This window comes from Sceloporus undulatus, chromosome 2 (genome assembly GCF_019175285.1).
Source record: "Sceloporus undulatus isolate JIND9_A2432 ecotype Alabama chromosome 2, SceUnd_v1.1, whole genome shotgun sequence".
Lineage (NCBI taxonomy): Eukaryota > Metazoa > Chordata > Lepidosauria > Squamata > Phrynosomatidae > Sceloporus > Sceloporus undulatus.
Window position 1 is genome coordinate 49,265,112 of NC_056523.1, and position 14,842 is coordinate 49,279,953.

At 40.0% G+C, this 14,842-nt stretch overlaps 1 protein-coding gene across 5 annotated transcripts in view; it reads right to left on the reverse strand.

Moving 5' to 3' along the window:
• The window catches only part of FGD5 (FYVE, RhoGEF and PH domain containing 5), a 232,916-nt gene that overhangs the window by 196,855 nt on the left and 21,219 nt on the right, over positions 1-14,842 (reverse strand). For all 5 annotated transcript variants that reach the window (XM_042451717.1, XM_042451714.1, XM_042451716.1 and 2 more), the window contains exon 2: positions 9,574-12,565. In XM_042451717.1, coding sequence (XP_042307651.1) covers positions 9,574-12,446 — 2,873 coding nt within the window. In that variant the 5' untranslated portion in view covers positions 12,447-12,565. The remainder of the gene's footprint in view (positions 1-9,573; positions 12,566-14,842) is intronic.

A 14,842-nucleotide genomic window follows, 5' to 3' on the forward strand; every position in this document is an offset into this window, starting at 1 on the left:
TCATGTACTGGCTCATTTCACTTCAGGAACACAAGCTTCAGCAAAGTCAGAAAGCTTTATTCAGAAAACCAAAGTATTCCTACTGAATTGATCATGACAGTTCAAAGCACATTTTTCCTTTCCTCACACCTGATCATTAGCCAGCATCATGAAAGATAAACAATCTCTTCACCCAGCATCACCACGTGTACAGTATAACCCATCATCCAATATTACAAAGCATGAACACAGTATGTGGTTAGCAAACATGGGAGGACTTATGATCCAGGCACTCACTCTCTTAATCAACAAAAGATTCTTCTTTTTTATGTGTTAATTTTCACTCACTGTTAACTCACTTGGACTTCTCTGGCAGAAAGGAGGCATATAAATATTTAAACAAACTCAGATATACATACGTATTTTCAATGCCTACCTCTGGTGGGATCTATTAAAGATTTACAAAGCTCATCCATAAGAGACAGCAGATGTGACAAAACTATAATCTACCCAGCTGTTACAACTATCTCTTTAGATAGTTCTAGTCCACAGCAGAATGTGAAAGGCATCATTTGACAAGAAGGTGATTCAATTTTTCTAAGACCTCTGAGCCGCAGAGTCAAAATACTTTCTTCTTTCTGTAATGCAAATAAGCTATGATGAAAGTGAATCCACACTAATGCACTAAACACGATCATACTGCAGCACTTTAAAGGGCATAATTATTAATGCAAAGCTGAAAGGTAGGTGAAATATCATCTCATTAAAATGTTTGTGTCATTCTGCAAAACTACCACAAACCCCTGGGGCAATTTTTTAAAAGTGTGGAGGCTCCACACTGAAGGAAGAACTAGATTTTTAATGATGATGATGATTTTGATATAGTTAATAAAATGGTTATTATTATATTATGTGAAATTGCAAGTTTAGTTTAAAAACAATTAAATTTAAAGGTCACTCATAATCTGAGGCCTGAAATTTCATCTGGAGCTACATGTAAATCCAGCAGCAAGTGCTGTCTGTAAATAAGTTTCCATTCTTGGCATGTGTTAAGAAGAATGAACGCAATGATTCAAGTTCTCTCCCTGAACAGCTTTTGTAATATTGCCATGATATTGTTCCTGTAAGCAAATCTGAATAATAACAACAATAACATCATTGATTTTTTACCCACCTCTCCTCATGGATCAAAGTGGGGAACAACAAAGCAATACACAACATCAGTTTAAAACAAAACATCAGTTATAAAATACAACATCAGTTTAAACGACACATCATCAATTTAAAAGCAATACATATTAAAATAATTCACATTTAAATTCATATTTAAAATTTACAATTTAAAAATAATCTGTATAGGACTGGTGGAGGAGACCCGTTTTAATGCTGTTTTAAATTCAAACAGTGTATTCAGTTGTTGAATCTCTTCCGGAAGATCGTTCCACAGTTTAGGGGAAACTGAAGAAAACGTCCTCTGGCTGACAATTGCCAACCTAGTCCTGGCTCACTGGAGAAAATGACCCCCTCAGGACCTGAATGTATGGGGAGGTTTATACAGGAGTAGGCAAGCCTGTAAGTAACCTGGACCCAAACATGTAGGGCTTTAAAGGTAACCACAAACACTTTGTACCTTTCCTGGAAATTAATTGGCAGCCAGTGGAATGAATTTAATATTAGTGTAATATGATCACTGCTTGATGTCCCAGCAACTAATCTACCTGCCGTGTTTTGAAATAATTGAAGTTTCCAAACTTGGTACAGAGGTAGCCCAATGTGCTGAGCATTGTAGAACATCAGTTAAAAAACACAACACCAGTTGAAAAGACACATCATGCGAACACAGTCTTTCAGGGGGAGTGTAACCCCATCCAGGACTGGTTGATACACCTCCAAAGCCAGTAAGCACTTCTGTCTTGTCTGGATTCAGCCCAGTTTATTTTTCCTCATCCAGTCCATTACCTCCTCCAGGCATTCATTCAGAAGAGACACACTATCCTTAGCTGAGGCTGAGGTATCTGAATACCAGTATGGTTACAAATTGTATCCTGTTCGGTATGAAGTTAGGAGGACTGCTCTCCTTCTGAATTGGTCTAATCTGATTAGCTAATTGAGTACTATGTACTGATTATTGTATTAAGACTTTGATCCAGCATGGTATAGTGGTTTTAGTATTGGAGAGCATGGTTTGAATCCCTACTTGGCCATGGAAGTTGGGTGAGTCACACACTCTTAGCCTCAGAGGGAGGCAAAGGCAAACCCTCTCTGAACAAATCTTGCCAAGAAATCACCTTAAAGTTGCCTTAAATTGGAAATGATTTGAAGGCACACAACAATAAATTTGAGGAATCCTTGTGTTCTAAAAGTGAACTGCAGATGTCTGGGACTACAATCAAAGGCCTAATAAAAGGCAATAAAAGGAAGAACTGTTAAACCTCGAAAACTATTTTTGATTATAATCCTTATGCTGGCTGGGGGCTTTGGGTGTTGTAGTCCAAAAAACTTTCTAAACTTTCAGAAAAAAGCACTGAATAACAGGAATGGATGAAAACTTTAATTTCAGTGAACACACACACACGAACATTGTCAGCTCGTAAAAAACATTTGATTTTAAGCCCCTGAAACTCCTATTTTGCCTGCCCTCCAAATTAAAACAAATGTTCAGTATAGCACTAATAAATACTTATTAAGATGTTCTGAATGGGTTGATTTAGAAAGTTTCACAATTAATAACTGAGGCATGCCACAGCCCTGATCTGTCCTTTGCAGGGCGAGAAAAGGAGACGCAAAAAGCAGCTCTTTTTTGCACCCTGTAAAGGTGTGATAACTGCAATGCTGAGGCTATACGGCATTTCTTTGGTGGTGCGTTGTGTGAATGCAGCACCGGAGGAGCATCATGATGCCACATGCTGTATGGAGTGGTGCGCAGTCGGGGCATGCATCATGTGGACACTATGCCCCAACCGCCCCCAGGATGACCTTAATGGCCGGTCTGACGAGCCCCTGAGTTACATACAAAAGACATAGCCCCAAAAATGGAGGACCATATGAAGCAGGGCAGGGAATCATGTGGATTTCCAGATATTGTTGGATTGCAACTCCCAATATTCCTCCCCATTTAATGGTTGTGTAAAAGAGGGAGTTTTAGCAGGTGTTGCATAAAAAGCAACAGCCACAAAACGGACAACAGGATTCTCTAGTTTTCAGCCCAGCAACCCTAAGTGGCTTCCTTCCTTCCATTGGCATTTCCTGTTTCTGGTTATGGGGGTGCCCTCAAAGCAATATGAAGGCTACAGGTATACCCCAAAACAAAAAAGAAATTGAAATATCATATGGTCCGTAATTCAGTACCACAGATAACTCTTTTTTTTCCTTCAAAGGACATGATTGACTACATTTCAATGAATGAACAATTTAACAGCATTTCTATGTTGCATTACCAAATTGTACTATTACTTATTAATGTTACTCAGCTAAATTGGTAGGGGAGAATAGTAACTGTCCTTCAGGGGGCAATGTTCTGGTAACTATGCCACACAACAGTAATTGTAAGGTAATATTAGATCTAACGTATTTTCTTTATTGGGTTCATTCTCTATAAATTTGACTGAAACTCATTAAAATATACTGCAGAAAATATAGCACATATAGACATGCATATCAAATTAGAGAAGTGAGGGAAAAACAGAATTTTCACTCTGGCCAGTCTTACTGTAATAAGCCTGTGCAGATACAGAGTATCAAGATTTAAAAGTCTCTAAATGTTATTACAATTGGATAGCATTTTCCAAATTTTGTTCATTGAAATCTAATACAGAGGATTTGTCATAATGAGGATGACAACTGGTGTAGCACAGTAGTGGCTAAGAACAGCAAATTAGGAAGCACTTAGGGCAGAAAAATGAAACGCACAGATATAGGATGGAGGACACATGGCTGAATGAGACTACATGTAAAAGGGATCTTGGAGTCCAAGTAGACCACAAGTTGAACATGATTCAATAGTGCAATGCGACAGCTAAAAAGGCCAATGCAATTTTAGATTGCATCAATAAAAGTATTGTGTCTAGATCAAGAGAAGTAATAGTGTCACTGTATTCTGCTTTGGTCAGGCCCCACCTGGAACATTGTGTCCTGTTCTGGGCACCACAATTCAAAAAGGACACTGAGAAACTGGAGCATGTCCAAAGGAGGGCAACTAAAATGGTGAAGGGTCTGGAAACCATGACCTATGAGGAACGACTTAGGGAGCTGGGGATGTTTAGCCTGGAGAAGAGAAGGTTAAGAGGTGATATGATAGCTCTGTTGAAATATTTGAAGGGATGTCATACTGAGGAGGGGGCAAGCTTGTTTTCTGCTGCTTCAGAGACCTGGAACAATGGATGCAAACTGCAGGAAAAGAGATTCCACCTCAACCTTAGGAGGAACTTCCTGACAGTAAGGGCTGTTCAACAGTGGAACACACTCCCTCAGAGTGCAGTGGAGTCTCCCTCCTTGGAAGTCTTTAAGCAGAGGCTGGATGGCCATCTGTTGGGGATGCTTTGATTGTGATTTCCTGCATGGCAGGGGGTTGGACTGGATGGCCCTTGTGGTCTCTTCAATTCTATGATTCCATGATTCTAAGCCTCTAGTTCAAACATTTCCTATGATTTCGTTGCCATGCCAGTGGTGGACAACCTCAATCTCCCACCCCAACCACCTACAAATTAGGGGAAAATAATACTTAACTAAAGTCCAAAATACACTGGAAAAATAATCCAGTTCAAGATTGCTTTAACTGCCCTGGCTCAATGGTAGGGAATCCTGGGAATTACAGTTTATTGTAGCACCAGACCGCTCTGACAGAAGACTAAATATCTCACAAACTACAGTTCTCAGAATTGCCTAGCTTTAAGCCAAGCAGTTGAAGTGGTCTCAAACTGGATTATTTCTGCTGTGTGTTTTGGACCTGAGTTACAAAGCAATTTGGAGATGAGACTATGGCAGTTGTTTTAAAAATATTAATATTTATATATAAATTCTCATGGGAAGGAAAAGATGGGTGCACTACATTTTACAGAACATCCTTGTTTCTTTCCTCCTCCAAAATCAATTTTGGGATGCAACCGTTTTTAATTTCACAAGATCTTGAGCCTTCTCTTTTGCCATTTTATATAAGGGACACCATTTTACTACCCCGTTGTGTATAATGGGACTTGAGCACCATGGATTTTGGTATCCACAGGGTGGGGTGGGAGGCTTGGACCAAACCCCAGCAGATACCAAGGGCTGACTGTCTATTCAACAGCCATAACAATAGCCTCAGCAATTCCAATGCGTATAGACCAGCAACCATCACTCCCCCTTTCCCACAAAGTAACCAGTGCAAGATATTCCTTGATGATATATCATTGCCAGGTAATATCTGGATGAAAAAGACCCTTCTTTAACATACACACAAGTTTCGACCGTACACATGTGTCTAGCTCCACATGCAAAGTTCCAGGTACTGCCACTGCCTGGAAGTTATCACGCCTTGGAGAGGCCTCTCCTGGTGTCACTTTCCAGTGGGGGGAGATGATTGAGACCACAAAGAAGCAACTGGTCTCCGCTTGGTTGGAGGGGAAAGGAACTGAGGATGCTCTGTCAAATGTAGTGACCCATCTTTTCCTTCTCCTGAGAGCCTAGGGCAGTCAGATCTGCATACTGCCCTGCTCCCCATCCCTCTGGTAAGAACCAGCAGGAGTATCTCCTGTGGCTTGAAAGCTGTACAAGGACAGAGAATTTTGGGTAAAGCACAAGGACTGGAGACTAGCTTTCTGTATCCTATCAAAAGGGAGATTTATGTGCATGCTAGCTGCATTTATGCAAATTTAAGGAACAAAGAATACAATAAATAAAAATAAAACTTTTATTTATATCCCGCTTTTTGTTAAAACAATCAAAGTGGCGTACAACATTAACATTGTATATACAGCAATATATACAATCTCCCCCCTTAAAAAAGGATTAAACAGTTTTAACAATTAAAATGACAAACAATAAAATCTAAAAACAATAATACAGTAATACAATAATGGTGGGCAGAATCATCACATATATATGTATATGGGGGAATCTTTATGTCACCAGGTGCTATTCTGGGAAGGCCTGGCCATGCTGACTATGATATCTTACAGTTAGTAGGCTTTTTTCTGAACTGTATAGTAAATCTGCTTCTTGTCTTTTCTTACTACAAAGCTGAATTTTTTCCATGTGCATTTTAAAAGTTTAAAAACAGGCTGTTTCCCTCCCCCACCAATAGCCTAGAGTTGGCATCCAGAGTAGGCAACCTTGAATATCATGCTGAAACTTCCTGAAGCAGTTTTGATTGGCTTTCCCCTGGCAGCCCCACACTTCCACGGGAAGTTAATAAATGTGTCTAAGTCACAGCAATGTGCGTAGTTTTAATATTTTTAGCTTTTATCCATGAAGAACATCTTGACGTGAGATTTATTTCACTTGCTTTTGACAACAACAAATAACCAATCACTATACTGAGAAACCTCATTTTTTCTCAGTAAAGGTACAACCACTGAAAAAAGAGGGCTTACATAAAAATACTTTTATGTTTTAAAACATGTCCTTACGGATCTGTATAAGTCTATGACTTTATACTGCTATCTACTGGCTTGCCATATAGCTTGGAAAAATTAATTCTAGTTCCAGTAGTCACCAAATCCTCCATCCAATATACAGAGTTGCTTTCTGGGAGATTATGGAATTTCTGGTCCAAAAATAAGTTTTCCAAGCTCTGATTTCCCTAAATGGAACACATAACACGAGTTTTAAAAACAGAACAACGAATTAGCTAACAACAGTATCTAACTAGTGTAATTTCTACTAATATTTCTGTGATTTTAAAAAAAACCCAATACATCAAATGTATGCCAAAATTCTGGGTCTACATTTAGCTCCTGAACCAGTGTGGGCCCAGATTCAAGCATTACAGGTATACCTGAATTAATGAAGTAGATGAGTTCCTAGGCCTTACTTCTTTAGTACAAAGTACAGAAATAACATGAAAAGACTAGGAATCTACATCACAAAAATGAAGAGCAGTTCAACACGTTGCAGGAAAACTGTACTGAAAACTAACATGCACAAATGAAATAAAATATCCATGTCATGTAAACTTTGCATAAGTAAACCAAAACATTTTGAACTTCTAAAGACTATGGCTACTTCCAAAATGCATCAGGAATTACTATTTTTTTCATCAGACTCCATTTTTCTTGGAATTTCTGTTTTGATGGTCCAAGTTCTACATCTATGCTTTTAAAACATGCTGTGGGGAGCTGATGAGGCAGGTCTATCTGCTCTCACCTTTGCTTTGCTTTATTTTTCACACATACTCAATGAAGGCTTCTGGTGTTCACCTTGCATGTTGCAGGCAGGCAGAAACAGCTATAGTAAAATTGGCTAGAAAATCCCATTCTTTCTCCGCTCAAGCTTTTTTGCATCATTTACTGTAGACACACTGCTGCAATACCACACCAAAATTCTGTATTTCTGCAGACTTTCACCATCCTCCTGGTGCCAATGCTGCTTAAAAAAATCTCTCAGCTAGACAAGAAAAAGAAAAGCCACAAAGGACTTTCTAAAGAAAAGCTCCACTGTCAAGCTTTGTTAACAGAGGCATGCACATACTCTAATATACTTTGTGTAATTACAAGTTCTTTATATCTTCCTTTATTGTTTCTGTGTCCTGAAGCATTTCAGTTCAGCTGCAAACAACAATATTCTGCTAACTAAAGTGTCAAATGAGAAATAAACAATGTACAAGCAGGGATTGGGGTGAAAATTCAATTCAAAATGTTTTAAAGGTGTGTGTGGTTGTCTAGCTATATAATTAATTAAATAGTATAAAGACAACAGTGAATTTGGATAGTCCATAATAGGTACACAATTTTTTCAGCTACATAGGCAAAGACATGTTTTGAAGTTGCTAGTGTTCTCCGCACCCCCCGTTACAAACTTTTAATCAGAGAATTGCTAAAAAGGAATGTCATGGCAAAACAAAGTATTAATTGAATTGAATGGCATTGCTGTAATTAAATGTTAGATCCAGGTGTGCTTCTCTCGCTTGCTTCTCAAATTATCAAAAAGAACACAACTGTATTAGTGTCCCAAAGCACAGAACTTCTAACACATTTTGCCATTCATTCAGAAGCTCTCTTAAAGATTGATTATTAGGGCTTTGATACCAGTAATGAACTTTTTACACAGTTCATAATGGCTACATTTGGGGGAAAGTCTATACTATGGATTTATTATTTTACTTGCGGGCAAAGAAAACTGCCCATGACCCCTAGAGAAACAGACAAGAACAAGGGCATAAAAGCAGGAAGTATTGTATGCAAGGTGGCAACTAAGAGGCTGATCCTGCCCTGGAGAGCTTTCATTCATTTCATTGCAGCATGCATGAAAGAGCTATGAAGCCCACTGAAATGACAGCTTCTAAACAAATAAAAACACAGTAGTTGTGTGCCAAGATATAAATAAGCAAGCATGGTCCATGCATGTTTTAATTAATACACATATGATTAAAAGAGAAGTGGACAACTGGGGATAGGGAGGGGGCTGCAATAGCTCCCAAAGAGATCTTAGAGGGTCATACCATCTGGTCGTGCCCACAATTTTTTAATAAAATGCCGCCACATGACTCCAGGGGACAAGAGGCATTTTCACAATGTTTAGGGGCCTTCCTGATATATTTTAGGCACAGGAGAGGCCATTTTTAAAAAACGAACAAGAAGTGAAGAAATGTCACTTCCTCGTCATTACCCTGTTTTTAAAAAAACATTCTCTTGGGCCAAAATTGCCCCACAGTGGACCCAAGATGTGGTGGAAATGCCCCCCCAACACTCCCTAGAGGGCAGTTTGGGACAAAAACATTTTTGAACAATGTTGCAAAAACGTAAATATTTTCTTTGACCGGGGGGAGGGGATCCAAAAGTCGTGTAAATACCCTCCACACTCGCTATAGCACCTCTGAAGGCATTTTGGAACAAAACAAAACAAAAAAAGATTTCTGGAAAAAAATGGAAGGGATTTCAACCCAATGGGCTGCCGAGAGGAGTTACAAAAGTGACCCTGGAGACACATGCAGTGCATAGGTCAGACCTTACTTACCCTGGATTAAAATATATTTAAATTTGTCTATGGTGTAGTGGTTTGAGTGTTTGTCTAGGAGTCTGAAGACCAGGATTTGAATCCTCACTCAGCCATGGAAAGCCACTAGATGGCCACACACTCTCAACCTCAGAGCAAGGCAACGACAAACCTCCTCTGAACACATCTTGCCAAGATAATCTCATGATAGATTTGTCTTAGAGTTGCAGTAAGTTGGAAATGACTTGAAGCACAGAACAGTCTTTTCTCCCACTGTCTCTGCCCTGCCTCCACATACTCCTTTTAAAAATCTTGTCCCCTTCCAAACACTTTGTAGAAAGAATTTCCTGAAAAAGTGAGCTAAGCAAAGCAAAGTTGAGCATATGCCTACAAGACCTAACAGACAGGATGTCTAGCTTCTCCGGTCAAGGCTAACAGGCCTTACATAAATAAGTGTTACAATACCTTTCTGTTTCCTGGTTGGTAGGTTGTTGTTTATTGTTTTCAAAGGCTGTAAAACTGCTCATATCCACATAACCATCATTCTCATTTGCTGCAGATAATGCCCTGCTAGGATCTTCAAAAAATTCAGTAAAGGTTCCTGCCCTGGTGGGCCTTCGTGGGGGAATTTGTATATTTTCATAATCGGAGTTCATTGCTGGGATATTTTCATAGTCCGAAGTATCAGCATTAGGAAATGAAATAGACCTAGGCTTAGTTAAAGGAAGAGGCATGAAAGGGGGCCTTGAACGGTCCTCAAAAGATTCCACCCTTGACACACTTCTACTAAAGGTTTTGGGTGTTCCTTTTCTTTTGCCATCCTTGTAGAAGAGAACAGTTGGCGACTCAGAAGCCCTCAGCTTTCCAGTACGTGATATTGGCTGAGGAGAACTACTCAGACTCCTTCTATCCAGTTCCATGACTCTAGAAGGTCCATGATAACTAGACTCTGAGGAGGACCTTGAAGAAGAAATATGAACATCCACATGGACTTTATTTTCTGTCTTCTTCTTGAACTTTAAGGTGAGAAACTTTTTAAAAGAAGACTTCTTTTTCTTGTAGTGCTTATCTGGACATTCAGTCTCTATCAAAAGTGAAGGTGAACTTTTTGTGATGGGCTTTTTGGTGATACAAGCCAATTCAAAAGGAGGTGGAATATCAACAACAGAGGATGGGGTGGAGACCCCACTGGATGGAAGGTGATTTCTCTGGGAAAAGCTACCTGAAGAACCAATCACACATGGCAAAGAGAGGTCTTCCGTCCTGTTTATTTTGTTGTAATCCAATATAGAATTATCAGTTTCTCCATATACAGAGACAGAGATATCTCTTCCTTCTACTGAATAAGATCGAGGATATAAAATAAAATGCCTTGGTTTTGCAGGTAATGCCCTGTTCAATTCCATGGATTTTCCTTCTGGCAAACAGAAACTGTGCCCTGCATTTTCAGTTATGATGGTGGTTGTGGCTGTAGGTTCATTATCTGGGCCTGTTTCTTCTGGAACTGTCTCTGGTACATAGCCAGGCACTTTTCCAGAAAGAGACCTTGTTCTAGTAACGCTCTTCCGATCAAGAGAGAGCAAGTGATTTTCAATGTCAGTACCTGATCCCTCTCTGAAATCACTTGAATTGTCTTGGACACCAACCTCCTGCCCTTGTTTTCCCACACAAAAGGTTTCATTTGCTGAAGGCAAACTGTCTCCTAACACATATGGGTCATCTAAGGAATCACCGGATATTTCTTCATCATTTTCAGGAACAATAACTACTTTAGGAACCACTGGCACTTCCTCAATCACATATTCACTACATGTATTCATTTCAGTTTTGCTGTGATAGCACTGGTTTATCTTTCCTGTGGAATACCAGGTATCTTCAGCTGATATTTCAACAAGTCTATTTGGGGAAGTTTCTTCATGATTACTTTGATCAGCTTTAAGAATGTGGTTATCTGGCTGTGTGTCTTCCAAAGTATATTTGTTTATGCTGTCATCTCCGGGGAAAACATCTGTCTTAGATGCTCCTGCCTGATCTGAGTAACAGTCAAGCCCATTACAATCCTGAACATTAAAGGGCTGGTTATGGTTAGATACACTGTTTTCTTCAGATGGCAACTCTTCACCTAACTGGGCTTCAGGAGAGTTGGGAACATCCTCGCTGCATTCTTTTTCAAAGGGAATGATTTGACAGTTATCATCAACGGTCTCTGTGTCTATCACTTCCTTTTGTCCTTCATTTTCTTCCTTTGCACCACATACAGTCCCAGATGCATCCTCTGTATCCTTTGTCTCAGTGGTTTGGTAGTCACCATATGCATTTTCGTCTTGTTTTATGCTTGTTTCACATTCAGCATCTGAGCCTATTTCCTCCTCTGTTCTGGCACTCACTTCATTTGTGGTCTCTCCCAAAATTTCATCAGGATCAGATCCATTTGATTCCAATCCAGTATGTGCCTCTTCAGAATCATGAGCAGGATTATCATCAGATGTACAAACATCCTCTACAAGCTCCTCCTCAGTAGGGAGTGTTGATTGCTCATTGTTACCTATAGGGCCCATGTTTGCATCAGCATTGGGCTGCTCCTCTTCTAGCATCTGAGGTGGATTTTCCTCTTCTTGATCTTCACCAATTAAGGTCAGATCTTCTGAGGTTGACCCCGGGTCCTCTACATGCCTTAAAATAATATCTTCACATATAGTGTCCTTCAAAGCCTCATCTCCATTCAAAATCATATTGTCCATATTATAGCCATTATTGCCCTTTATGAGATCCAGTTCTCTGAGTGTTTCATCACCCTCATCTGCACAATTCATTGTGGCTTCTTTGGGATCACTCTCGCTGTCCACATTTTCACACTCATCCTTTGATGCATCTTCCTTTTCCTCTTCAGAAGCTTCAGAGATGCCAAAAGCTTGGATTTTGGTTGGTTTGGGTGAGTTATCTCCCACTAGTTCATTTTCATTGTTGTCTGATATATTTATTTCAATCTCACAGATCTCACTGTTGTCAATGCAGTTATCTTCTTCTTCACCTGCTGATTCAGGAGTGGGTAAGATCTCATTCTCTGCTGTCTCTTCCTGCTCATGTCCAAAGTCATTATAATCTTTATCAGCCAATTTAGCTTCAGGAATTACAATATATTCATTATTGACTTCTGATTTAGGATATTCTGTACTGTCACACTGATTTCCTTCATAGAAATTTCCTTCTAGTTTTCCATTGGTATATTTGTTAAGCGTATTGTTGGCATAAACACTGGATCTCTGTATAATTGCAGGATCAATGTCAGCAGAGATTTTTGGCTTGGGAGCAATGGGTGGTTTTGGACCCCTAGACATAGAGTTTGAATTGTGAAGTGTGCCAGTCTTTGACAGTGATGGAGGAAGTTTGGAGACAGCTATGGAAGCAAGATGACTGAGGATCTTTGGTTTTGGTGCTAGTGGTGGCTTTGTATGATCTAAAGAAAGAAAGAACAGAAAATGTTATATTAGCAAGTTTCTTCACTGTTTGAAGAAATTTTATGTTCTTAATATGCCACTTAAATCCAGAGTAATTGGTTAGAATTAAGGCGCCAAACTGGCAATGGCATACTGCCCTCTGAAGAAACTTGACAAGAAAACCCCGTGATATGTTCACCTTTGGGTTACCATAAGTTTGAAATAACTTGAAGGCACACAACAACAACAAACAAGACATCAAATACAGTTAGTTACCAAATCTAGTACTGTACTGTCATTTTTCATTTTCATTATTTGAAAGTCACTAAGTGGTTACACTTTGTCACTTTTAAAAAAAATCAGATTGCAACAAGCCACTGAACTGTGATACAAAACACACCTATAATGAGGTCATAGAGCCTTATGACTCTAGTCTAATCTGCAATGCTAGGGAATTCTTGGATTTGTAGTTTTGTGAGCTATTTAGCCTTCTCTGTCAGAGAATTGTGGTCAACAATGAACTTCAAACACTAGGATTCCATATCATTGAGAAATGGCCCTTAATGTGGTGTCAAACTGCATTATTTCTGCAATGCAGATTAGCTATAGAACTGTAATCAAAACCAGGTGAAGTAGAATCATAAAAGAAATCATGAATCTTACTTAGGGCCAAAACAGATAGCACTAAAGGGGCGGCATGACACCGCCCCTTTGAGAGAAAGCAAAAGGCAAAATAGCCCTGATTCGGCTATTTGCCGGCTCAAAAAGGAGCAGCAAAATGCTGCTCTTTTTTGCGTTGGCAAAAGGGTGCCCTTTCCGCTGCCACTGCAGCTTTGTGGGACTCCTGCGATGTGCAGCATCTAAATGCCACCCCACTGGAGCACCGCCATTCTCCCCGCCATCATCTAAATGCCATGTCCCTACGCTGCCTCCAAGCAGGCTGCGTCTGTTCTGGCCCATAGTTGTGCTTTCCTTATGCAGGCAGGCAGGCAGGAGGAATTTCAGGTAGGTCACCATTTGTAAGTAATTACTCCCAAGGTCTGTTTAAAACAGGGAGACACAAGATACATATAGAATCATAGAGTTGGAAGGGGCTGCAAGGGCCATCTAATTCAACACCCTGCCCTGCAGAAATACACATCTAAAACACTCCTGAAAAATGGCCATCCAACCTCCAAAGGAGGAGAGTCCACCACCCTCCAAGGCAGTCCATACAGCCATTAAGCAGCTTTTCCTTTTTAGGTGGGATTTCGTTTCTTCTAATTTGCATTATGAAATTATATCTTTAACTGCATCAATTTAGATTAATGTAGAGCTAAAGTGGAAGAGGGGTCTTGCCCCATTGTTCTGCTTGTGGGCTTTCCACACTAAACCCATTTTGTTGACTGTTGTGGGAAGCAAGATGCTGGACCAGATAGACCTGTGATCTGATGCAGTATGAACATTCTTATGACCTTTACTTGTGATCCCACTGAAGTTGAATACAATTCCCCAGCCATTTATTTTGATGCACCAAGCCTTTCACACACCCTTTATCTGCCTATATTTTTGCAAACCCAAGGAAGCAAAACAAGCAAAACAAGAGAAATATGCCAGTGATAACAGCCTCAATAGACTAGATATATATGATAGCTGCATAGTTTATATTGGTGAGTTACAATCAGTGTGGAAAAGCTGAAACAGGAAGTGAAGTGGAGGTCACTTCCATTTAGTTCCTTTTGCTAAAAAGGCCTCTCCCAGGCCTAAAATGGCCAATGGGAGCAAAAAAAATTGCACAGCACCCCCCTCCCATGCTTCCTAGAGGCAGGCAAAATATAAATGGATTTCTTGTTGGGTGGCCCTCCAAAATCTTCTGGGTGGCTAATGTGACCTCCTAGCCTTGTACAGTTGCCCATCCCTGCTATATAAGATTAGGAGGCTGCACAAGTTACAGTGCAGCAGGTTTGTGGGCTGAGATAGGAGTGGAGTGCCAACAGGCATTCCTGGCATGGCAGTTCATTGGCTCCTTCTTGCTAGGGGCCTGTGCATTTGGTGTAGCCCTGTGGGGAACCAAAAACTGCCAGGAAGTGAGCTTAAACAAATGTTTGCCTTCATTGACTCATGGGCCCAGCTAGAATGACCCAAATGTCAGTGTAACTCCACTCGAGTGTGGGAAGGTATATGTTGGTCTGCTCTCACATATGCTAAGCAGTTTCCTTCTGAGTGCCATTCCACCCATCCACCCTCTATTATGCTGCTTTCTTGTTTACTTATATAGCTTATAGGCATGTTGCCAAGTACATTTCTGTCATTTGTTA